The 24,173-nt window shown below is 37.0% G+C and overlaps 1 protein-coding gene across 1 annotated transcript; it reads left to right on the forward strand.

Annotated features, from left to right (window-relative positions):
- The first annotated feature begins 7,798 nt into the window (after positions 1–7,798).
- On the forward strand, positions 7,799–21,658 carry EXPA12 (expansin 12). Its single transcript, XM_077370086.1, has 4 exons — positions 7,799–7,835; positions 16,841–16,921; positions 19,226–19,535; positions 21,346–21,658. The coding sequence occupies exons 1-4, from the start codon at positions 7,799–7,801 to the stop codon at positions 21,656–21,658; spliced, it is 741 nt and encodes a 246-aa protein (XP_077226201.1).
- The last annotated feature ends 2,515 nt before the right edge of the window (positions 21,659–24,173 follow it).

A 24,173-nucleotide genomic window follows, 5' to 3' on the forward strand; every position in this document is an offset into this window, starting at 1 on the left:
TAATACTCATTGATATAGAAGGGAGAAATGCTAGGTGTGGCGACACAATGGGGCTTCAACCCAATAGGATTCGTCCACACCTAGCAATACACAAAGAAAATTATACCCCTAGCTTACGATAAATGGCGTCAAAGTGATAAAAAAAATTATCACAAAAATAAAAAATAAATGAAAAGAAATTTGCATAAAGAGCAGCGGAAGGGCCCTTCATTGGATCCGCTTCATTTTCAGTTACAATTTAAAATTGGTTGAAAAAGTAAAATCAGTGACATTTGATTATGTGGATCCAATCAAGAGCCCTTTTGCGGCCGTTTATGCAAGGGCTCCCTTGTATCTATCATTCCTCCCGAAAATTATAGTTGGGCTCTAATAATTAAGTCTCCATAAATGTATAATCTCTTTTATCTTATTGCTCAGAAACCAACAATGTTCCTACGTTGATACTTTTTACTCTCTTATTTCTAGTACTTAACACAAAATCAAGTGACATCTTAGATAAACATTATTCAGTGTACATATAGAGGTGAACATTATTGATAAGTATATTTTATAATGTAAGTACGTAGGTATGCAACAAGCATTCTTTAATTTCTATAGTCCAGTAGGACATTGGATATATAGTTTTCTTCTTAACAGAGTTCAAGTAAAAAATTTGGTGCGCGGACAAACTAAGGACAAATAGTTAGACGAAGGAACCACCACATGGTTTGGGGTTTAAGGGGTGGGGGTGATGGACAACTCCGATCTGCTAATTAATATTCTCTAAGGCTCCGTTCCTTTCGATGTAAAATTTGAACATAAAACAAATTTTACGTCGAAAGGAATGGAGCCTAACATAAAATTCAGCCACAAGAATCTCTCTATGATATGGATGTTGAAAGGAACAGGGCAAGGCATTGTCTATGGTTTTTTCCATGAAGTTATAGTGGGTACATTGGTAGAACGTCTATTCAGTACTCGTGGAGGATATTAAATGGATGGTCAATTTGTTCAGCTACTCTGTGAATGATTCTAAATCAAACAAAGTACTTTGCCAATGATTCTAAATCAAACTACTTTGTTATCTCTCCCAAATCATACTAGAGCCCTCCAAATAACTTGATTTCTCAACCACTTTCAACTTTTTTGTGGAAATTTATTGCAGAGGTTTCATAGGAAATTATATCACACTACCTTGTTTTGATAATGTTAGTCCTCCTTTTGTTTTACACTATTTTTGTTTATCCTTATATAGCTTTTGTTACTTTCAATTTGAAAAGTCTAAAAAAGAGTGGCATTATTATTATCAAACATAGATTTGAATAGTCTACAGTGAAATAAACTTGTGTAAACTTTGATTAGGATAAGAACATAGGGCTGGTTTTGGATGTGTATATCTTGTTTCTCCTCCATTCAAATGCTTCCGTATTGTATTGAAATACTTTTCTACGTTGATCACTATCATATGGTTAGGTCTACCTCTGTGTACCAAATGTCCAAGATATTTGAAGCCTCCGTAGGTTTCATTTCAAAAGTTTGTGCTAATGACGCATTAGCTTCGGCCATTTGAAAAGAAAAACTTTCTATGGATCTATGGAAAAGGAAAACCATTGCATTTTAGCATGTTTCAGACCATAAAGAGATTTTCGCAATCGACATAGCAGGTCTACTCCTATGGTCAGGTCTACTCTTATGTAGCCAAGGTCAATTTGTTTAGTTAAGGTTAATATCCTCCACGAGAATGCCTACAAATTGATTTTAGCTACATAAGAGTATCAAATATCCAAGATATTTGATTAGGTCTACCCCTGTACCAAATATCCAACCTGTGTACCAATTTGGTTAGGTCTACCCCTTTTATGCAATGGTCAGGTCTACCCCTGTGTATCAAATATCCAAGATATTTGAAGCCTCCGGAGGGTTTTCATTTCAAAAGTTTGTGCTAATGATGCATTAGCTTCGGTCATTTGAAAAGAAAAACTTTCCATGGATCTATGGAAAAGGATAACCATTGCATTTTAGCATGTTTCAGATCATAAAGAGATTTCCACAATCGACATAGCAAGCCTACTCTTATGGTTAGGTCTACTCTTATGTAGCTAAGGTCAATTTGGTTAGGATCTTAGCTATCATATGAGTAGACCTTAGCTACATAAGAGTAGACCTAACCATAAGAGTAGACCTTAGCTAATGTCTACTCTATACAGGGACTGAATATTAGAGGGTTGATCGTAACCCTCTATAGATTGGTGGGTTAGGATCAGGCTTTAGTATCTCTCCCAAATCATAGTGGGGCCCTCCAAATAACTTGATTTCTCAGCCTCTTCCAACTGTTTTGGTGGAAATTTTAGTGAAGGTTTCATGGGAAATTATATCACTCCCTTATTTGGATAATGGTAGCCCTCCCTTTCTTTCACACTATTTTTGTTGCTCTTTACATATTTTGTTACTTCCAATTAGAAAAGTCTATATTAATAGATTTGAATTGTCTATATCAAAAGGTTTCCTATTCATTTTCCGTGTCGTAGATCACGTGTAAATTAAAGAAATTTCTTCTATTGTGTGTGGTTTTAAATTCAAGTTATTGAATTTGATTAAAGATTCTATTTCATTAGCTCTAGAGTCTCCATGCCTTCAACAACAACATTATCATAATATTATATAGGATATTAGCAGGAGAATTTACTTTATTTCCAGCAATATTTTTCATAATAATTTTATAGAGTCAATGTAGTAAATGAAGAACAAATCAAAGTCTCACCTATCCAACTATTTCCTTGCCTCCAACTAAGGGTGTCAATTTTGGCTCGGGCTCGGAAGCTCGCTCGAGCTCGGCTCGAATCCTTAACGAGCCAAGCCGAGCCGGCTCGCCAAGCTCGTTAAGCTTAACGAGCCGAGCCCGATTTAGGCCAGGCTCGGCTCGGCTCGGCTCGTTAAGAATTTAATATATTTAAATATATATATTATATATTAATATATACACTAAAAGGGTTGTCTAGAGAGTGAAAGGGGGAGGCAAAATATGTCACTTCAAAAGAAGAAATGCCCCAGCATTTTCTTTCAACAGGTATTCATGCAATATGGTGGTGATTATTTGAAGCATGCCAGACGTTGCATGAACGTGTTAGACGGCATACGAAATGACGAACTTAGCAGAGTTTTGTTTCCAATTTTAGAGGACTGTCATTGGCTACTTCTAATGATGGATATGGAAGAAAGATGTTTTAAAATTTACAACTCAATCAGTTTGTCTTATAAGAACCAGCTGTTACCCTTTGTAATGCATTATCCTCACATCTTCATGAAAAAAAATTGATTTTCACATAGGATTAACACATATTTTGTTCGGGGATTTACATATAGGATTTCTGAAGACATTTTTTGATGACGGGAGATATTGGAATTTGAAGGGATGGAAGGTAGAAGAGGTGAAAAGACTACCGCATGAAAACAACATGTTAGTTTCCATCTATTCACTACTTTTCAAGCTATTGTTATTGTATTCTCATGTATGCGTGAAAGAGTATAATCTCATTTGTTTGATGTTGTCATGTTGGTTGCAGTGTGGACTGTGGGATTTATGTTTTGAAGTTTATGGAATGTCTTACACGATATGGTGCAATTACATTCACATCTAAAGACATGCCTCAAATTAGACGCACCCTACTTGATAGATTTTTAGATGGGTTCTATGGGGAATGTGTAATGAAATCTGACGGTACTTCTATTTAAATTCTAAATGGTTGCCTTGTAAAACTACAATATAATGGGTCACCCAAATTGATAGGTTGTAGCGCCACATCTGCACCTAACGTCCTGTCATCATCATCATTATCATCTTCTGTACAATTTGCATCGACCTCATCATTGTTAAGGTTCACATACAAATCATCTTCAAAACCATTATCTATTTCCAACTCTCCCCTGCATAGTTGTGAAGAATCATACAAATCATCTTCAAAATCATCTCCAATGTCATTGTTTAAGTCCATATCATACCTGCATAGTTCAGAGTCATGAAAGTTAGCAAGATGGATGGAATGAATATTTCAGTTTACAAATAAAGAAGTTGCAAAACAATCTATTAATAAGTACTGGCAACTGTTCATGGGTTGGGATGATTCGTGTTGCATAATATTCCCATTGATCCCTTCTCTGACATGGCTCACACAAAAGTTATCTTCAGTAGCATTATTTAGGTCCAATTGACTCCTGCATAGTTGTGACTCCTTAAAGTTAGTATACTTTAACTAATATTTCAAATTTCAAATGTAGAAGTTGCAAAACAGTCAGCTAAGAAATATAGTACCGGCCATTGTTCATTTGTTGGGCTGAATCATCTTCTCTAATGTTAATGTCGACCTCATTCATGACGTGCTTCCCACAAAATGATTCTTCATGATCCTTCCTTAGGTCGACTTCATAAATGGGAGAAAGATTGGCATTTCGTTGGTGTCGCGGAACCTTTATCTGATGTGGCATTGAAGTACAAGGCATGCTTGGGGGAGAAGAGGGTGCACTTACACAAACTTCGTTCAGGGGCAATACAGGTGAATTCACATTCAAGGAATTAGAACCTTCATCTCTACTAGACTTACTTATATATAGACTTAAAGAATTGAACCCTCTACTATTATAAAAAAGCCTAAACATTGATTGGAGGTCATCTTCGTCTACAACATCATACAAAGTGGTCTGAAATTGATCAACAACATATCGGCATTTTATTGCTAACGAAACCTCACTTTCCTCTGTATTGATCTTACGGTGAATTAGAGATTGAAATTCCTGTAAATTAATTGGGCAATTCACGGTTAATAACTTCCTCTCCCTACTGACATAGTCATACGAAATATTATCCTTCAAATTCCCATCATAGTGCAATATAAAAGAAGCCATTTACCATTTTTCACACCTATCAAACCTGTAACAAATTTACACTTAGGTTACTCGAAGGCAAATTTAATTACTCGAAGCCAAAATGGTACTCGCACGGGTTATTCATAGCCAAAAAATAGGTTACTTGAAGCTAAAAAAATGTAACTCGAATATAAAATCGATAGCTCAAACCCACAAAGTGATAGTCGAAGCCAAAATAAGAAGCTACTCGAAGCAAAATGTAAGTTATTTGAAGGCAAAAATGATAGTCGAAACCCAAAAAATGGTAGTTGAAGCCAAAAAAAATCCCGACATCTCGAAACCCTTTTTGAGAAATATTTGACGAGGCATAAGACTGATGGGTCCAATTTTAGGACCAAAATGCCCCTCAGTACATTTATTCTGCTTCCCTTCTTGTTTTTACAGTTTTGCTTTTACCCTGTTTTTAACCTAGTCGAAGTACTTCTTCTCCGGCGAAACCTACTCTTTTCTCCGGCAATACGTAACATGGTAAGCCTGAAATCTCATTCTCCCTCTCTCTCTATATTTCTATTATTTTTTCAAAACTCCATCTAACATCATCTCCTTCTCTCTCTCTCTCTCTCATTTTTTAGGGTATTGAAAGGTTTTTTTTGCTTGAAATGCACAAAATTGGACCCATCAGCCTTCTGCCTAGTCAAATCTTTCTCAAAAAGGGTTTCGAGATCTCCCCCTCTTTTTTTCAATGCAAAAACAGGTACTCGAAGTGAAAACAGGATATTCGAAGCCAAAATTTACTTGGTCGAAGCCAAAAATCACTTGGTCGAAGTGAAAAATGTGTTTCCTATAACATTCGCCGTTGTGTTTTTCGCTTCGATTAAATTTTTTTGGGCTTCGAATAACTGGTTTTTTTACTTCGACTAACATGTTTTTTGCTGCGACTAAAACTTTTGAATTCCAGTAACATTTGGAACTTTTTTGTTGGCTTTGACTATCACGTTTTGGGCTTCGACAAACTTCTTTTTTCGCTTTGACTAACACGTTTTGGCTTCGACTAAATTTTTATTATCTTCGACTTCTTTTTTTGGCTTCAACTAACTTTTTATTTGCTTCAAGTAACTTTTTTTGCCTTTGAGTAATTTGTTTTTTGGCATCGACTAGTTTTTTGGCTTAAGGAAATTTGTTTTTGTCTTTCACTATAATTTTTTTTGGCTTCGACTATCATTTTTGGCTTTGAGTAACTTTTTTTTGGCTTCAACTAGTATTTTTTGGGCTTCAACTATCATTTCAAAACTCCATCTAACATCATCTCTCTCTCTCTCTCTCTCTCTCTCTCTCTCTCATTTTTTAGGGTATTGAAAGGTTTTTTTTGCTTGAAATGCACAAAATTGGACCCATCAGCCTTCTGCCTAGTCAAATCTTTCTCAAAAAGGGTTTCGAGATCTCCCCCACTTTTTTTCAATGCAAAACAGGTACTCGAAGTGAAAACAGGATATTCGAAGCCAAAATTTACTTGGTTGAAGCCAAAAATCACTTGGTCGAAGTGAAAAATGTGTTTCCTATAACATTCGCCGTTGTGTTTTTCGCTTCCATTAAATTTTTTTGGGCTTCGAATAACTGGTTTTTTTACTTCGACTAACATGTTTTTTGCTGCGACTAAAACTTTTGAATTCCAGTAACATTTGGAACTTTTTTGTTGGCTTTGACTATCACGTTTTGGGCTTCGACAAACTTCTTTTTTCGCTTTGACTAACACGTTTTGGCTTCGACTAAATTTTTTTGATCTTCGACTTCTTTTTTTGGCTTCAAGTAACTTTTTATTTGCTTCAAGTAACTTTTTTTGCCTTTGAGTAATTTGTTTTTTGGCATCGACTAGTTTTTTGGCTTAAGGAAATTTGTTTTTGTCTTTCACTATAATTTTTTTTGGCTTCGACTATCATTTTTGGCTTTGAGTAACTTTTTTTTGGCTTCAACTAGTATTTTTTGGGCTTCAACTATCATTTCTGCCTTCAAATAACCTATCGATTTTCTGGCTTTCAGCTATCGATTTTGGATCCGAGTTACATTTTTTTAGCTTCAAGTAACCTATTTTTTGGCCAAACAGTATAAGAGGTGGGTTTCTCCCCAAACCCACATAATCAAAAGCCACAAATACACTGATATTAATTTCCTTTTATAGAAGCAAAAAGACCTCAGCATGAGAAACCCATTAAAAGAAAGTGCCAAATGTCTAGATGAATGAGAAGATTATAAACCCTAAAAAAATATTACAAACCCTAGACTGAGAGAGGCAAAAATATGTCCAATCAAAAATCAAAGTTATAGGATTACAAAATAGAAAAGGGGAAATACTTACAAAGATAATGAGATTTTGGATATTTGGAGGAGGAAAAATAAAATGAGAAAGGGGCGTCTCTAGAGAACTCCTTCTACCCTCTCTAGAGAACTCGGGCTAAATCATTTAGAGTCTTAGGATTTGTTGTGTTATATTGTATATTTTGCTGTGTTTTCTTACTTTCTTGTGCAGACCTATACCTTTAGCTGTAGCATGCATGTGTTCGTCCACCAGAACTTAGACACCTGTTAGGCATGTCACTCATAACCTAGTTGTCATTAGGTGACACATCTTTTATCTTACTTTATGTGTGTTTATTATTGCATCCCCGAGTCATGCATGATTAGGTAGACGTCTACTCGGGGATATTTGTTCCCATTTCACATGATTTTTACCCAAACTTCTTCGAAGTTAATGAAAAATGGCATAAGAGACCAAGTGTTCGCACTCGGGCGAATTGGGGGCGCTCTTCGGACCTTCTCCATTCGTCATCAGGCACGGACCTTTTGTATCTCTGGTTATCCATTGCAAACAGAGCATTTGTTTTGGTTCCATGGCGATCCATGGATGGCGACTCTGAGTTATTTTCAGGTACATCTCGGTTTCGAGCCTTGGCTCCTGATCAGGATGTATCTCTTTCCTTTTATATCGCCACTCATGCTATGCTGTGAGGGTGGCACCATTTCGAGAGTTCCTTGGCAGAGCTCTCTTTCGTTGTGGAGATCTAGAGGGTGTTGGGGACCCGTTCCCTCACCACCGTCCTCTCAGATCGGGGTCCACACCAAGGCCAGTATAAGAGGTGGGTTTCTCTCCTAGAAGCCGGAAGACCAAACAATGTGGTTCAAAATCCATTATGAATCATTGGATTCTCCCTTCTCCTCAAACCCACATAATCAAGAGCCACAATCAAGACCTCAGCATGAGAAACCCAATAAAAGAAAGTGCCAAATGTCTAGATGAATGAGAAGATTATAAACCCTAAAAAAATATTACAAACCCTAGACGAGAGGCAAAAATATGTCCAATCAAAAATCAAAGTTATAGGATTACAAAATAGAAAAGGGGAAATACTTACAAAGATAATGAGATTTTGGATATTTGGAGGAGGAAAAAGAAAATGAGAAAGGGGCGTCTCTAGAGAACTCCTTCTACCCTCTCAAGACAAATGGGCATATGCCGGAGAAATGACGATGTTTCGCCGGAGAGGAAGGCTTCTATCGCCGGAAAATGAGGCCGTTTCACACAAATGCGTCGGAGTAAAACCTGCAAGTAAAAGAGTAAAAGGTAAAACCAAGAAGAGAAAGATAAAAGTAAGTTGAGGGGTATTTTCGTCCTAAAAGTCTTTTTTTAATAAAGTAGTATTTCTTAGTGTTTTTTCAAAACTCAACATTTTCTCGTCATTTTTTCAACTCTCCAGCATGTAACAGTAATTGATCCTATATTCTATGTACGTACACAGTAACTTTATGTACGTACACAGTAACTTTGAGGTAGAAAGTTATTCTCAAGGCTTGATAGAAAATTATATCACACTCCCTTGTTTTGATAATGGTAGTCCTCAATTTATTTCACACTATTTTTATTGGTTCCTCATAGCTTTTCTTGCTTCCAATTGGAAAATTTTATAACAAAGAGAGGACTGCTACTATCAAATGTAGTTTTGAATTGTTTATACTAATAAGAAATTTTGACAACTTTGAAAACTGATAGGTACAGAGGGGTTGAATGTGTATATTTTGTCATTTTCGCTTCCTTTCAAAGGTTTTAGTATTGCTTTGAAATACTTTGTTATGAGAACGCTATCATATGGCTTGTGTAGCTAGTGACCAAGACATTTGAAACCTCCCTTAGTCTTTCATTTCAAAATTTTGTGCCAATGACATCCTAGCTTTAGTCGTTTGAAAAGAAAAATGCTATGTGGATCTATAGAAAATGATATGACATTGCCTTGCAACGGTAAGGTTACTCCATTGTGACCTGGTGGTCAATGGTTTGAGTCAAGGAAGCAGCCTCTTTGCAAAGCAGAGGTAAGGCTACGTACATGTAGCCCTCCCCAGACCCTGCAATGGCGTTGGCCTCATGCACTGGGAAGCCCTTTATTGCCTTGCAGCAAATTTCAAGCCAAAAAAGAGATTTTTGCTAGGGGCATATTTTAGATTCATTTTTCTTAACGACATGCTATGCTCTAGTTATATTAACTTCTTCTTTCATCTGTCTATTTAGAAAAGTTGCCATAATGGCAGTCCTCCCTTTCTTTCACACTAGTTTCATTGCTCCATATAGCTTTTGTTGCTTGCAATTAGGAAAAAGTATACGATAAAGAGAGGAGTGGCTTTATCAGACATTGATTTGACTCGTCTATATTAGATAAACTTCAGACTTTAATTAGGATGACAACATAGGGGCTGGATGTGTTCATATGGTTAGGTCCACTCTTATGTAGCTAATGTCAAAGATATTTGAAGCCTCCGTACGCCTTTCATTTGAAAAATTTGTGCTAATGATGTATTAGCTTGGGTCATTTGGAAAGAAACTGATGGGGTATAAAAACAGCAACCTATAACAGGCCGACACCTGTCCTGGGGTAGGTAATCCAACCACCCTCTATAAAAGGGCCTTCAAAGCTCAAACCAATGGGTAATAACTTCTGCTCAACCAACCCACTCTTAAAACTCGCTCTGCACTCCTGCTCATACTGACTTGAGTGTCGAAGGGCCTGTCCGGAGTAATGACTCCGGGTTGGTCTTCTGACCTCGTTTGCTCTTGTGCAGGACTCAGCTCCTTCATTTCGATCCCGCAGAACTCAGCTTCTTCACTTCGGCTCCTCGGGTCTTCTAGCTTAGCTCTGACGTCACTGCCATATCTGTTACCGATTTTTGGCCTAACAGAAACATTTTAAAATGGATCTATGGAAGAGGATAAGCAATGGATTTTAGCATGGTTCAGACCATAAAGAGATTTAGATACATTTTTCTCACAATAAAACTCATTGACAGAGAAGAGAGAAATGCTAGGTGTGGCGACACAATGGGGCTTCAACCCAATAGGATTCATACACACCTAGCAATACACAAAGAAAATTATACCCCTAGCTTACAATAAATGGCGTCAAAGTGATAAAAAAATTATCACAAAAATAAAAAAATAAATGAAAAGAAATTTGTTCGGGTATCCAAAAATTGAGCAATGATAGATACAAGGGAGCCCTTGCATAAAGAGCCGCGGAAGGGCCCTTCATTGGATCCACTTCATTTTCAATTACAATTTAAAATTGGTTGAAAAAGTAAAATCAGTTACATTTGATGATGTGGATCCAATCAAGAGCCCTTTTGCGGCCGTTTATGCAAGGGCTCCCTTGTATCTATCATTCCTCCCAAAAATTATAGTTGGGCTCTAATAATTAATTCTTCATAAATGTATAATCTCTTTTTATCTTATTGCTCAGAAACCAACCAACAATGTTCCTACGTTGATACTTTTTACTCTCTTATTTCTAGTACTTAGCACAAAATCAAGTGACATAAGATATAAGAGTACATCTTAGATAAACATTGTTCAGTGTACATATAGAGGTGAACATTATTGATGTTCAGAGTATATTTTATAATGTAAGTACTAGGGGTGGCCAACCGGTTCGGTTCTCGGTTTTTTTTTTTTTCGGTTCTCGGTTCCCGGTTCCATGAACCGTAAGAACCGAACCGAACCGAACCGTAGTACATAGTAGGACCGAACCGAACCGGACCGAACAAAATCGGTTCGGTCCGGTTCGGTTCTCCGGTTCTAATGGCTAATTACTAATTACTAATTATAATTTATAAAAAACTTTTAATTAAAGTTATAATATAAGTTACTTTCTTATTATAAGAATAGTATCTATTAACTATTACTTATTAATATTATAAGTAATTTATATTAATAAGTATATGTATAATAGAAATATAAAAAATATTATATATATATATATATATATATATATATATATATATATATATATATATATATATATATATGAGAAAAGAGAAGGTACTCCTTAGAGTAGATAGCTTATCTACTCCCTACCTTAAAATAACAGTTGGGGCCACATTGTTTGGGTGATCCAAAGCATTCATTTGATGGGCCCTCACATAGATAGGGTGTGCCCAAAAAATCAGCTCGATAGGATAATCGAACTGTGGAGGCAAAAATGGACGTGTATAAACCTGCACAAATCTGTCCATTTTTTGCCTCCACAGTTCATAGGGTTAGGATGATTTTATCGAGCTGATTTTTTGGGCACACCCTATCTATGTGAGGGCCCATCAAATGAATGCTTTGGATCACCCAAACAATGTGGCCCCAACTGTTATTTTAAGGTAGGGAGTAGATAAGCTATCTACTCCAGGGAGTACCTTCTCTTTTCTCTCTCTCTCTCTCTCTCTCTCTCTCTCTATATATATATATATATATATATATATATATATATATATATATATATATATATATTCAAAAGTTCGGTTCTTCGGTTCCAGAACCGAACCAAAAATATTAGACCCGGAACCGAACCGAATAAGTTCGGTTCTCCATCAGTGGAACCGAACCGGACCCAAAGTGTTTTTAAACAGTTCGGTTCCGGTTCGGTTCTTCGGGTCTGGTTCGGTTCTGGCCACCCCTAGTAAGTACGTAGGTATGCAACAAGCATTCTTTAATTTCTTTAGTCCAATAGGACATTGGATATATAGTTTTCTTCTTAACAGAGTTCAAGTAAAAAATTTGGTGCGTGGACAAACTAAGGACAAATAGTTAGAAGAAGGAACCACCACATGGTTTGGGGTTTAAGGGGTGGGGGTGATGGACAACACCGATCTGCTAATTAATATTCTCTAAGGCTCCGTTCCTTTCGACGTAAAATTTGAACATAAAACAAATTTTACGACCATTTTTACGTCGAAAGGAATGGAGCCTAATATAAAATTCAGCCACAAGAATCTCTCTATGATATGGATGTTGAAAGGAACAGGGCAAGGCATTGTCTATGGTTTGTTCCATGAAGTTATAGTGGGTACATTGGTAGAACGTCTATTCACTATCTTTATGCTCTGTTTGGATGCCATTAATTCGTTGGGAGATCTATATCCCAGCGGTCAAAGGGAAGATTAAAGGGGAGATCTAAAGCAGATTAGTCAATGGGGAGATTTAGGGTGGAAGAAAGAAACATTGTTTGGTTTGTCTTGCAAATATTGGGAGGGTTTGGGATAAGGGCAAAAAGATCTCCCCAAGATCTTCTCCACAAATTTCTTTGATTTGAGGAAATTTGGAGAGAAGATCTCGAGCGCGCCACATCACCCGACCGTCGCCCGATAGTGCCAGTTGTCAAAGACCTTAAAAGGCAACAGGGCAAGGCATTGTCTATGGTTTGTTCCATGAAGTTATAGTGGGTACATTGGCAGAACGTCTATTCACTATCTTTAACTGAAATTTGTAGACATTCTCGTGGAGGATATTAAATGGATGGTCAATTTGTTCAGCTACTTTGTGAATGATGCTAAATAAAAAAAAGTACTTTGTCAATGATTCTAAATCAAACTACTTTGTTATCTCTCCCAAATCATACTAGAGCCCTCCAAATAACTTGATTTCTCAACCTCTTCCAACTTTTTTGATTTAAAGATACTTTGTTTTTAAATAAAAAAAGTTGGTTAGGTTAATATCCTTCATGAGAATGTCTACAAATTGACCTTAGCTACACAAGAGTAGACCTTAGCTAATGTCTACCCTATACAGGGACTGAATATTAGAGGGTTGATCGTAACCCTTTATAGATTGGAGGGTCAGGATCAGCCTCTGGAAATGATTTTCGGGGCACAACCTATCTAGGCTGTGGCCCATCTAATGGACGGTTTGGATCATCCTATGGTTAGGGCCATACCGTACTTTTTAATAAAGTGAGGAGTGTGATAATCAAAATACTGTAGCAGTGAAATCATTTCCCTATTAAATGGATGGTCAATTTGTTCAGCTACTTTGTCAATGATTCTAAATCAAACTACTTTAGTATCTCTCCCAAATCATAGTGGGGCCCTCCAAATAACTTGATTTCTCAGCCTCTTCCAACTGTTTTGGTGGAAATTTTAGTGAAGGTTTCATGGGAAATTATATCACTCCCTTATTTGGATAATGGTAGCCCTCCCTTTCTTTCACACTATTTTTGTTGCTCTTTACATATTTTGTTACTTCCAATTAGAAAAGTCTATATTAATAGATTTGAATTGTCTATATCAAAAGGTTTCCTATTCATTTTCCGTGTCGTAGATCACGTGTAAATTAAAGAAATTTCTTCTATTGTGTGTGGTTTTAAATTCAAGTTATTGAATTTGATTAAATATTCTATTTCATTAGCTCTAGAGTCTCCATGCCTTCAACAACAACATTATCATAATATTATATAGGATATTAGCAGGAGAATTTACTTTATTTCCAGCAATATTTTTCATAATAATTTTATAGAGTCAATGTAGTAAATGAAGAACAAATCAAAGTTTCACCTATCCAACTATTTCCTTGCCTCCAACGAACTTGACTATAAATAAATGAGTAACTTACATTGAAGCAAAAAGAAGATTCTTCTACATTGTATGTACGTACACAGTAACTTTGAGGTAGAAAGTTATTTTAAAGGGTTGATAGAAAATTATATCACACTCCCTTGTTTTGATAATGGTAGTTCTCAATTTATTTCACACTATTTTTATTGGTTCCTCATAGCTTTTCTTGCTTCCAATTGGAAAATTTTATAACAAAGAGAGGACTGCTACTATCAAATGTAGTTTTGAATTGTTTATACTATAAGAAATTTTGGCAACTTTGAAAACGGATAGGTACAGAGGGGTTGAATCTATATATATATATTGTCATTTTCTCTTCCATTCAAAGGTTTTAGTATTGCTTTGAAATACTTTGTTATGAGAACGCTATCATATGGATTGGTCTATTCCTATGTAGCTAGTGACCAAGACATTTGAAGCCTCCCTTGGTCTTTCATTTCAAAATTTTGTGCCAATGACATCCTAGCTTTAGTCGTTTGAAAAGAAAAATGCTATGTGGATCTATAGAAAATGATATGACATTGCCTTGAAACGGTAAGATTACTCCATTGTGGCCTGGTGGTCAATGGTTTGAGTTACGGAAGCAGCCTCTTTGCAAAGCAGGGGTAAGGCTGCGTACATGTAGCCCTCCCCAGACCCTGCAATGGCGTGAGCCTCGTGCACTGGGAAGCCCTTTATTGCCTTGCAGCAAATTTCAAGCCAAAAAAGAGATTTTTGCTAGGGGCATATTTTAGATTCATTTTTCTTAACGACATGCTATGCTCTAGTTATATTAACTTCTTCTTTCATCTGTCCATTTAGAAAAGTTGCCATCACATTCGGCTCGTTGAGCTCATAATCAAAGTAGGTGGTTAGAGCTGCCAAAATTTTAATAGATGTACTTTACCACATGTAAGAAAGTATTTGTATAATCTACTCCTTCCTTTTGAGTAATTTTTTTTTTATCAAAAGTTTGTGATTTTTATTTTATAATTACTTCATTAGAATTGAGCTTCTTCTTGAATATCTATTTGCAACATATTTTTTTTATCTTGTTGTACTTCAACTAATTTCCAAACCTCATTTTTATGATAAAGTTTGAGTTCCTTCTCATAGCTTTCATCCATAGATGTGATTATTAACTATTAATATCCTGATCAAAATGAGTAATATATTTTCACTTGATTTCTCATCTAAAACAGTGAAAATCTATAAAGGATTAGCATTATTGGTTCTCTTCTCACTTTTTGAAGAAACTTTTCCTAGAACAATCGACCTTCGCACACCTCTGTACGAGGTTACACCATCCTCGTTTGGATTTCTGCTTTCTGAGATGTATACATCATTTGATTCATTAAATCCAAACCATTTATAATTGATCCGCAGAGTCGATGAAGATCAAAGTAATAGCATTCATCTCCATCTTTGTCTTCAGTGAAGCTTAGTTCATTACGTAAGTTGTGTCTCATTCCAACCATGTCTAATAATATTCTATTTATTCTATCGATGACACAATTTAATGAGGATTATAATTAAAGAATGGAAGTTTAGTGAATCAAATACTCTTGATGTGATACCTTCACCACCTATGTAATTCCTAAGAACTTTAATATTCATATCTCATTACTATTACTTGACATTAAGTTCGTATTCTTTGATATGTTTAGGGCTTCAAATTTCCTATCGATGAGGTATAAATACATGTATCTAAAAAAATAAACTCTGAAGAAGATAAAATAAGAGTGATTCTTTTTACTGGTACATAGTTAAGAGGTTCAAAAACATCTTTGTGAATGATGTGGAGTCTATGCATCATTCAAATTTCTCAGAAAGTTTCCTACTCAAATCTCTGCTATCGTGTGTTCATGTGAGTGGGGCCCACTTCACAGTTTGAACCAAACCTTTCATTTGTTGGGCCACCACTTAAAAGGATTGCACCTCATAAATCATCTCCATATGATGATCCACAACTTAAAAGGGTTGCAGTCTATAGATCAGGGGGTTAGCATTATCCCATGGAATTGATTTTTGGGTACAGCCCATTTACCTTGGGCCCAACAAATGAACGGTTTGGATCAATCTATTAAGTGGGGAGTTGGCACCACAGTAGTTTTTGTAAAATAACTCTCTCTCCCCCCCTCTCTCTCTCTCTCTCTCTCTCTCTCTCTCTCTCTCTCTCTCTCTCTCTCTGCATGAGGGAATCAGTGGGTAGACATTAATCAAATTTTCCAACTTAATTTGCTTCCTCACAACAAACCCTAAAGTGACATAAAGCAGAAGCATGTACTTGGTTTTGTGACTTTTGTCTCTCCCTTATTGCATGTGGCCCCACCCAACAACGCCGGTGCTCTTTTGAATCCTAATCTTTTGGATCATGCTACTATTCCTCGACGAGTTGTTTTGAAATTCACAAAAGATTTCCTCAGTCATTGATGTATATTATATATTAATTTATGCATTAAAAGGGTTGTCCACGGAGTGAAAGGGGGGGGCAAAATATGTCAATTCATTTTTGGAACCCCATTTGTTACTAGGACCACCCCCCATAGTGTTAAAAAAATAGTCACATTACGCTAATAGGGCTGTCCAGGGAAGATGAGGGGTGTGAACATAATATAATCCGAGCTCGGTAAGCCTGGCCGAGCCTGACCGAGCCCGAGCCAAGCTTTTGAGCTTAACGAGCCGAGCCTGGCCAAGCTCGGCTCAGCTCGGCTCGTTTACACCCCTACTTTTAGATCAAATGTAAGGGTGGTACTTTCACCGTACAAAGGCGTTATTGTTGTAAGCTCTTATAGTCCATTACACAGAGTGTTAGAAATCGGCGAGGAGAAAGAAGCCACTGTGTCTGACGATATGACGCAGCCACCCACAAACAAACCGTACAACTACGTACCAGGAAAGTAGACAGGGAAAACGCGTCTAAAAGGATGCTCTCATTAATTATAAATTGTTTTTTCACCGACAACCGCGTCTGATTGCATCTATAAACTCAGATGCCCTAATCTTCAAATTCTTCAAACGTACTCTTTCTTTCTTTTCTTACACTATACAAAAATGGAAGGTTATAACGTTCTTTTTTGCTTCTTACTCTTTCTTGGTTTCTCTACAGCAGAAGCCAATATTCAGTCCAATGGGTGGCTCTCTGCTCATGCTACTTTCTATGGAGCCTCTCAGAACCCTACCACATTAGGTATATTTGTTTGAATTTTATCAAATGGAAAATGGACGGTCTAGATTGATGATGGGGCTGGCCACATTGTGGGGGCCCCAATTTCGATTACTATGATCCAATTGTCCTAACCATTTGGTCAATGTGATTGGAATGGAAATATGAAAGAAATATAGCAGTAACTGACCACATTTGGGAACTAGGATTCATTTTTGTTGGGATTGTCTAATTATTGTGATTTTTAGCCTTTGGTAATCTAAGGTAGAGTCCACTAGATGGGTTGTCTTTATTTTGGACCAGAGTATCCGTGTGTTGCAGTATAATAGGGTGGTTCTACTTGATTATCTTCAATAGCAATAGTGAAGGTAGCTTGTTTTGATAATGTTAGTCCTCCTTTTCTTTTACACTATTTTTGTTTATACTTATAGAGCTTTTGTTACTTTCAATTTGAAAAGTCTAATAAAGAGTGGCATTATTATTATCAAACATAGATTTGAATTGTCTACAGTGAAATAAACTTGTGTCAACTTTGATTAGGATAAGAACATAGGGCTGGGTTTGGCTGTGAATATCTTGTTTCTCCTCCATTCAAATGCTTCCGTATTGTATTGAAATACTTTTCTACGATGATCACTATCATATGGTTAGGTCTACCTCTGTGTACCAAATGTCCAAGATATTTGAAGCCTCCGTAGGTTTCATTTCAAAAGTTTGTGACGCATTAGCTTCGGTCATTTGAAAAGAAAAACTTTCTATGGATCTATGGAAAAGGAAAACCATTTCATTTTAGCATGTGTATGCTTGTTATTCTACCGGAGAGAGAGAGAGAGAGAGAGAGAGAGAGAGAGAGAGAGAGAGAGAGAGAGAGAGAGGTTGGTTTGATAATGTCACTACTGTCTTGCTTAGTACACTTCTATAATTAGTTGTTAGAGGCTGTTACACTTCTATAATTAGTTGTTAGAGGTTTATCCCAGTTTTGGCTCAAGTTGGGTAGCATTTCGTCAAGTTGGGTTGGGAAGAGGCAACAATATTTAATTTCTAGTTGGGCTAGGGTTGAAGCAATGGCTAACCTTGTTCCCTAAGGCCCTGTTCGTTTAAGATTGTTGTAACCGATTGTGAATATAATTTTGAGTCCAATAATCATGGTATTGGAGTCACAATGGGTTGTCAGAATTTTAAACGAATAGAATCTTGTTTTTCAAAATCGTAAGATTTGTTTTTTGTTATTTTCCCCTCAGGCAAAACCTGACCCAATTCAGTCCAATTTGGAAATCGGGTTTATAGGTTGGGTTAGTGATGAGAGATTTAGAGACGGATTGCGTTAGGGTTAACCCTCCTTGACCCAAGGTTTGAGTTGAGTTAGCCTTTGGTAATCTAAGGTAGGGTCCACTAGATGGGTTGTCTTTATTTTGGACCAGATTATCCATGTGTTGCAGTATAATAGGGTGGTTCTACTTGATTATCTTCAATAGTAAAGGTAGCTTGTGTATGCATCTTATTCTACCGGAGAGAGAGAGAGAGAGAGAGAGAGAGAGAGAGAGAGAGAGAGAGAGAGAGAGAGAGAGAGAGAGAGAAAGGTTGGTTTGATAATGTCACTACTGTCTTGCTTAGTACACTTCTATAATTAGTTGTTAGAGGCTGTTACACTTCTATAATTAGTTGTTAGAGGTTTATCCCAGTTTTGGCTCAAGTTGGGTAGCATTTCGTCAAGTTGGGTTGGGAAGAGGCAACAATATTTAATTTCTAGTTGGGCTAGGGTTGAAGCAATGGCTAACCTTGTTCCCTAAGGCCCTGTTCGTTTAAGATTGTTGTAACCGATTGTGAATATAATTTTGAGTCCAATAATCATGGTATTGGAGTCACAATGGGTTGTCAGAATCTTAAACGAATAGAATCTTGTTTTTCAAAATCGTAAGATTTGTTTTTTGTTATTTTCCACCTCAGGCAAAACCTGACCCAATTCAGTCCAATTTGGAAATCGGGTTTATAGGTTGGGTTAGTGATGAGAGATTTAGAGACGGATTGCGTTAGGGTTGACCCTCCTTGACCCAAGGTTTGAGTTGAGTTAGGTTAGGGTTGAGATAATGCTAACTGGTGTTGGACAAGGGTTTGCCTCAACCCAAGCCAACCTGGCCCGAGTCGCACCCCTAATTACAATTCGCAAAAAAGAAAAAAGAAAAAAAGAAAAGAATCTGACTAGTCTATCAAAAAATGTTTAATGAAACAAGGAGTGCCATTCTTAAAAATTGAAACAAGGGAGAGCTAATATCATTCCATAGTATATAGATCTTCTTTATGAGTAGAATTGATATATAATTTGTGCAGGAGGGGCCTGTGGTTATGACAACACTTTCCATGCGGGATTTGGGGTGAGCACGGCAGCCTTGAGTGGTGCACTATTTAGAGAAGGTGAAGCCTGTGGAGCATGCTTTCGGGTGACCTGCGATGCGCGGTTGGACCCTAAGTGGTGCATCCGAGGTGCCGCTGTGACCGTCACTGCCACCAATTTCTGCCCTCCCAACAACAACGGCGGGTGGTGTGATCTCCCTCGCCAACACTTCGATATGTCGTTGCCAGCATTCTCATCGATCGCCCGTGTAGGGAGTGAAGGGATAGTGCCTGTGCTCTATAACAGGTAATTGCACCCCCCCTCTCTCTCTATGCCATAAGAATTATTGTTATTATTATAAGCATATTTTAGCTTAAACCTCATTAGCATGATCCAGGCCCTTCATTTAGAGGGCCCCCCATGGAGATGACATAAAGTGAAACTCACTGTCACTGATTGAACAATGTCAGTCCTTCGATTGGGGGACTTGAATGTGACCTTCATCTAATTTATCTTGAACTTTAGGTACATGCTCGACAGTCATGGAAAAAATTTCAATGAATCTTCGTCCATCTAATTGTGTGTGTGTGTGTGTGAGAGAGAGAGAGAGAGAGAGGACTGAAGTGAAAAAACTGGAAAAGTCAGCATCTAAGAAGCATATCTTGTTTATATTTTCTGGAGGAGTTCCAAAATGAAGGGCGCCCTTGCAACAAAAGGTATGAAAGGGCACCCCATTGGTTGTGAATCACCAAAGTCCATTAAGTGGGATGAAAATAATGTCTTGCAGAACAGATTTGCAAATCGGATTTTTTTTTCACAGGAAATCTAAGGATATGATATGATCCAGTTCCAGATCTCAACTGCAAATGTGAGAAATCCAAATCTAAATCTTGTGGGTGTCCTAACGTGGCCTAAATGCACTTTGGTGATTTACAACCAATGGGGGCCCTTTCATCCCTCTTTTGCAAGGGCACCCTTCATTTTCGAATTCCTCATTTTTTCGATACTTAATTATTTTTCTATTTATTAGCGACTTCTTAGGCACTCCTCACTCCCCGTTTGGATACATGGATTTTATAATCCAGGATTGTATAGAACTAGATTCTATAAGCTAAATGTACAATCCAAGTTTTAGCTTATAAAATCGATTTGTATCCAAACATCCCACAAGTGTTTCTTTCTCGTAATCTCTCCTTCCCCCACATCTCTCTCACAACTGGCCCCACAAATATTTCATGATTTTTTTGCAAGTTAATCATCAGTCCTCACTCCCCCTTAATTGTTTAAAGAATTTTTCAAATTATAGTCTTTTGAGTTTCCTTCTAAATCAGGAGAAAAGGGAAACTAAATAAGATTTTTACTTCTACATTTCCTTTACTATGGAAAATAAAACCATTTGCCTTTCCTTCTACTTCCAACACAATGCTTATATCCTAAGATATCGAATGGATTCCAATCTCTTCCAAATGATCATGGATCTGGTTCTTTCCATACCTGTACTCAGTTGGGTATATTTCTTAGTACTCAATGGAGCTTCAAGTTTTCCATTGAATTTGATCCAACCATTGATTGAGTTGACTCAACTAGCTAAGTTCAATCGATTGCAAGTTTTAAGTTTTTTAAAATATTGACCGTGGGGGGGCACAATTCATGTCGATTTTGGGGAATTTGGGTTGAGCTTTTACCATAATATCGGTCTGGGGTTTGGATTGATTCCAATTAATTTTTAAGCAAAAGCTCAACCGGAGGGAACCCAATTAAATTGCACCCCTAATTGAGGGGTTCCAAGTGTTAGTTGCATGACCTTTAAAATTTCTTTATTTCTAAGAACAAACAAGTAGAGGGATTTTGTTAGTTTCTTCGTTCTAAGTCTCTAATATGAGAGATTTAGAGTGAACCTAAATTATAAAAGTAGGATCACACCTTGGCTATGGTATTGTGATTTCTCACGATCTGCCCATTGGATCTTATCATTTTAGCCAAGGTACTCTACTTCCTCAAGGTGAGTTTTTATTTTATTTATTTATCGTTTGTACCGGCCTCTTATTTTATTTTAAATTCAACACCAAGAAATAAAATCTAACATTATTCACAATTTCTACCTGTGTGATTGAAGGGTATCCTGCCGTAGGAAGGGCGGGGTCCGTTTCACCTTGAAGGGCCAGCCCAACTTCAATCTAGTGATGATCACCAATGTTGGCGGGAGTGGCGACATTAAGGCTGCGTGGATTAGGGGATCAAAGATGAACACTTGGGTGGCCATGCGTAGGAATTGGGGGGCAAATTGGCAGAGTACTGTGGATTTACGAAACCAAGCTTTGTCGTTTAGGCTCGCCTTGGTCGATGGCAAGATGCTAGAATTCCCTAATGTCGCCCCCTTGGCATGGAGGTTCGGCGAGACCTTTTCATCCCGACACCAGTTCTTTTAAGAACAGTAAAGACTAGCAGCAGTCCAAGAACCAGACCAGTATATTTGATGGTTTGGAGTACTAGTGAAAGAACCAGACCAGTATATTGGATAGTTTGGAGTTTGATAAGCAATTTTTTAATTTTCTTTTTATGCAAAATCAAAGCTAATCAATTGTATTAGTGGTTGGTTAGGATTATCACTACATGAATGTAACTCTAATGTTGTATTTTCTTATATTATTCTTTTTATAGAAAATCAAAGCTAATCAATTGTATTATTGGTTGGTTAGGGTTTATCACTACATGAATGTAACTCTAACGTTGTATTTTCATATATTGGTTAGGGTTATCACTACATGAATGTAACTCTAACATTGTATCTTCGTATATTATCATTTTTATGGAAAATCAAAGTTAATCAATTGTATTAGTAGCTGGTTAGGGTTTAATTATCACACATGCATGTAACTCTAACGTTGTATTTTCATATATATCATATATGTGAATTTTATGTTTTGTTAAACAATACGAAGACACAATTAATCCTTTCAAACTTTTCCGGAACAAGTTCTTGTATATATGCTGGATGTACATATTTTTTCATGGAAAATATGTTAAAGTATAAAAGATATATAAAGCCTTTCTCCATGGTCTCGAGTTCAAACCTCCCGGATAGCAAAAATCCACATGCGATGGTCGACCCAAAGTGGGACCACATGTGCCACGTGTTTGCCAAGTGGACCACACGTGCGGGGGAGTGTTAAAGTATAAAAGATATATAACGCCTTTCTCCAACAGCTTAAGCTTCTGAAGAAGTTGGTAAGTTAACAAAATATGAGAGGGTAGGGGCATGTCCGGGAACTATGAACAATTATTCCATAAAATAACTGTGGTACCCAGCTGTGAGAAGGGAGCTAAGGAGATAGGGTGAAAATTTTGGGAGGGTGGGAATGGAGAGAGCATAAGAAATCCTTAAAAACAGTTATAAAAAAAAAAAAGATAATTCAAATCGGGTTTTGTTTTCCTCGTTTTCAGGGGCTAATAATGCCCCCCTCAATCCCATCCTCTGTCAAGTCACTCCCTCTCCACCCAGGCCTAACTAATATTTCATGGAATATTGTTTCATAGTTGCCAAACATGACCTAAAAGTACCAGCGGAGCCAATTGTTTTATTGATCGAAACCATTTGTCTGATCGTCTGTGGTATGGATGGTCTATTTACCAAAATCCAGTCCGGGACTATTCACTCCAATTTGTGTTAAGAGTGATCACGAAAAGAACAAGTAAAGATAGGTAAATTGTTTGAATCATTGGTTAAAACTTAAAACCAGTCACAAACAGCCACGGTACTGTTGTCAACTGTACTACAGCAAGGAACTTATTTGTCATTTTATGGTACTATTGTCGACGGTACTATTGTCAACTCTTCTATTGGATCAATATCATATGGTTCAAAAATATTCGGATAGTGACACAGATGTGGCCACAAAATCTGATGGAGGGTGCTATGTCCAAATGGAACACCTTTCATATTTTTGTTCATTTATGTTATTCATAAGGATTCATTAGCTGACCCCAACTAGTTTGAGACAAAGGCTTAGTTGAGTTGAGTTGAGTTGATTTTTATGTTTATTACTAGTTGCAGACCCGTGTGATGCATGGGGCGTGAAAAATAGTATACTGTTATTTTTTAAAGACGTATTTGTAATGAGATGGAAATTGGAAATGCGGCTTGTGCCTTAAAAATGGAAAGAAAAGGATGAAAAACGATAAATAGCTCTTATAAAATATAACTTAAAAAACAAGAATGAAAATGGAAATGATAATTTGCACCTTTCCTAGTTGACTTTTCCTATGAAAAGAGTTGAATTTATCATATCATAAGCATGCTACAAGAAAAGTGACATGCACCGACGGTGGGGACAACATTTATGAAACAATAGAAAGAGTAAAGCTTCATTTATGCAAGGTAAATTTGAATGACAACATGCAATTGGGAATCGTCGTAGGCCATGCTAGGCATGCGAGTAGATGTAAAATGGTGGGGACACCATGCTATCCAAACTGTTCATTTCTCTGTCATCTAGATGGATCAACCATGCCATAAAAATCTTATCCACCTGATGATCCTAACCATTCATATTATAGGCTGTAAATGAATTGTGCAAAAATTATCATATGGATGGTCGGCCTATGGCACACCCATTGTACCTTGTAGTTATCCGAAAAAGGTCAGGTGTCGATATCAAAATAAGGTAGTGCTAATATCAACAATCTGCTTTCTTTCCTTACAGAAGAGATGAACATTAAGCAATTGTCTATATTATACTAATTCAAATTGGAGGGTTCAAATCATCAAATGGAGATGAGTTGCCTCACCCATTTAAGTAAGTTGGGACCCCAATAATGAGTGCGGACATCAAATAAAATTAAAAACTACACAAATATAATTTTCAAGAAAAGACAGAGAAGAGGGGCCGAATTATCATTTTTATAACAATGAAATATATTCCTTTTGTTTTCATAAAACCTAGC

This window comes from Tasmannia lanceolata, unplaced genomic scaffold, assembly GCF_043159265.1.
Source record: "Tasmannia lanceolata isolate RefF3 unplaced genomic scaffold, GAP_Taslan_0.1 ptg000029l, whole genome shotgun sequence".
Taxonomy (NCBI): Eukaryota; Viridiplantae; Streptophyta; class Magnoliopsida; order Canellales; family Winteraceae; genus Tasmannia; species Tasmannia lanceolata.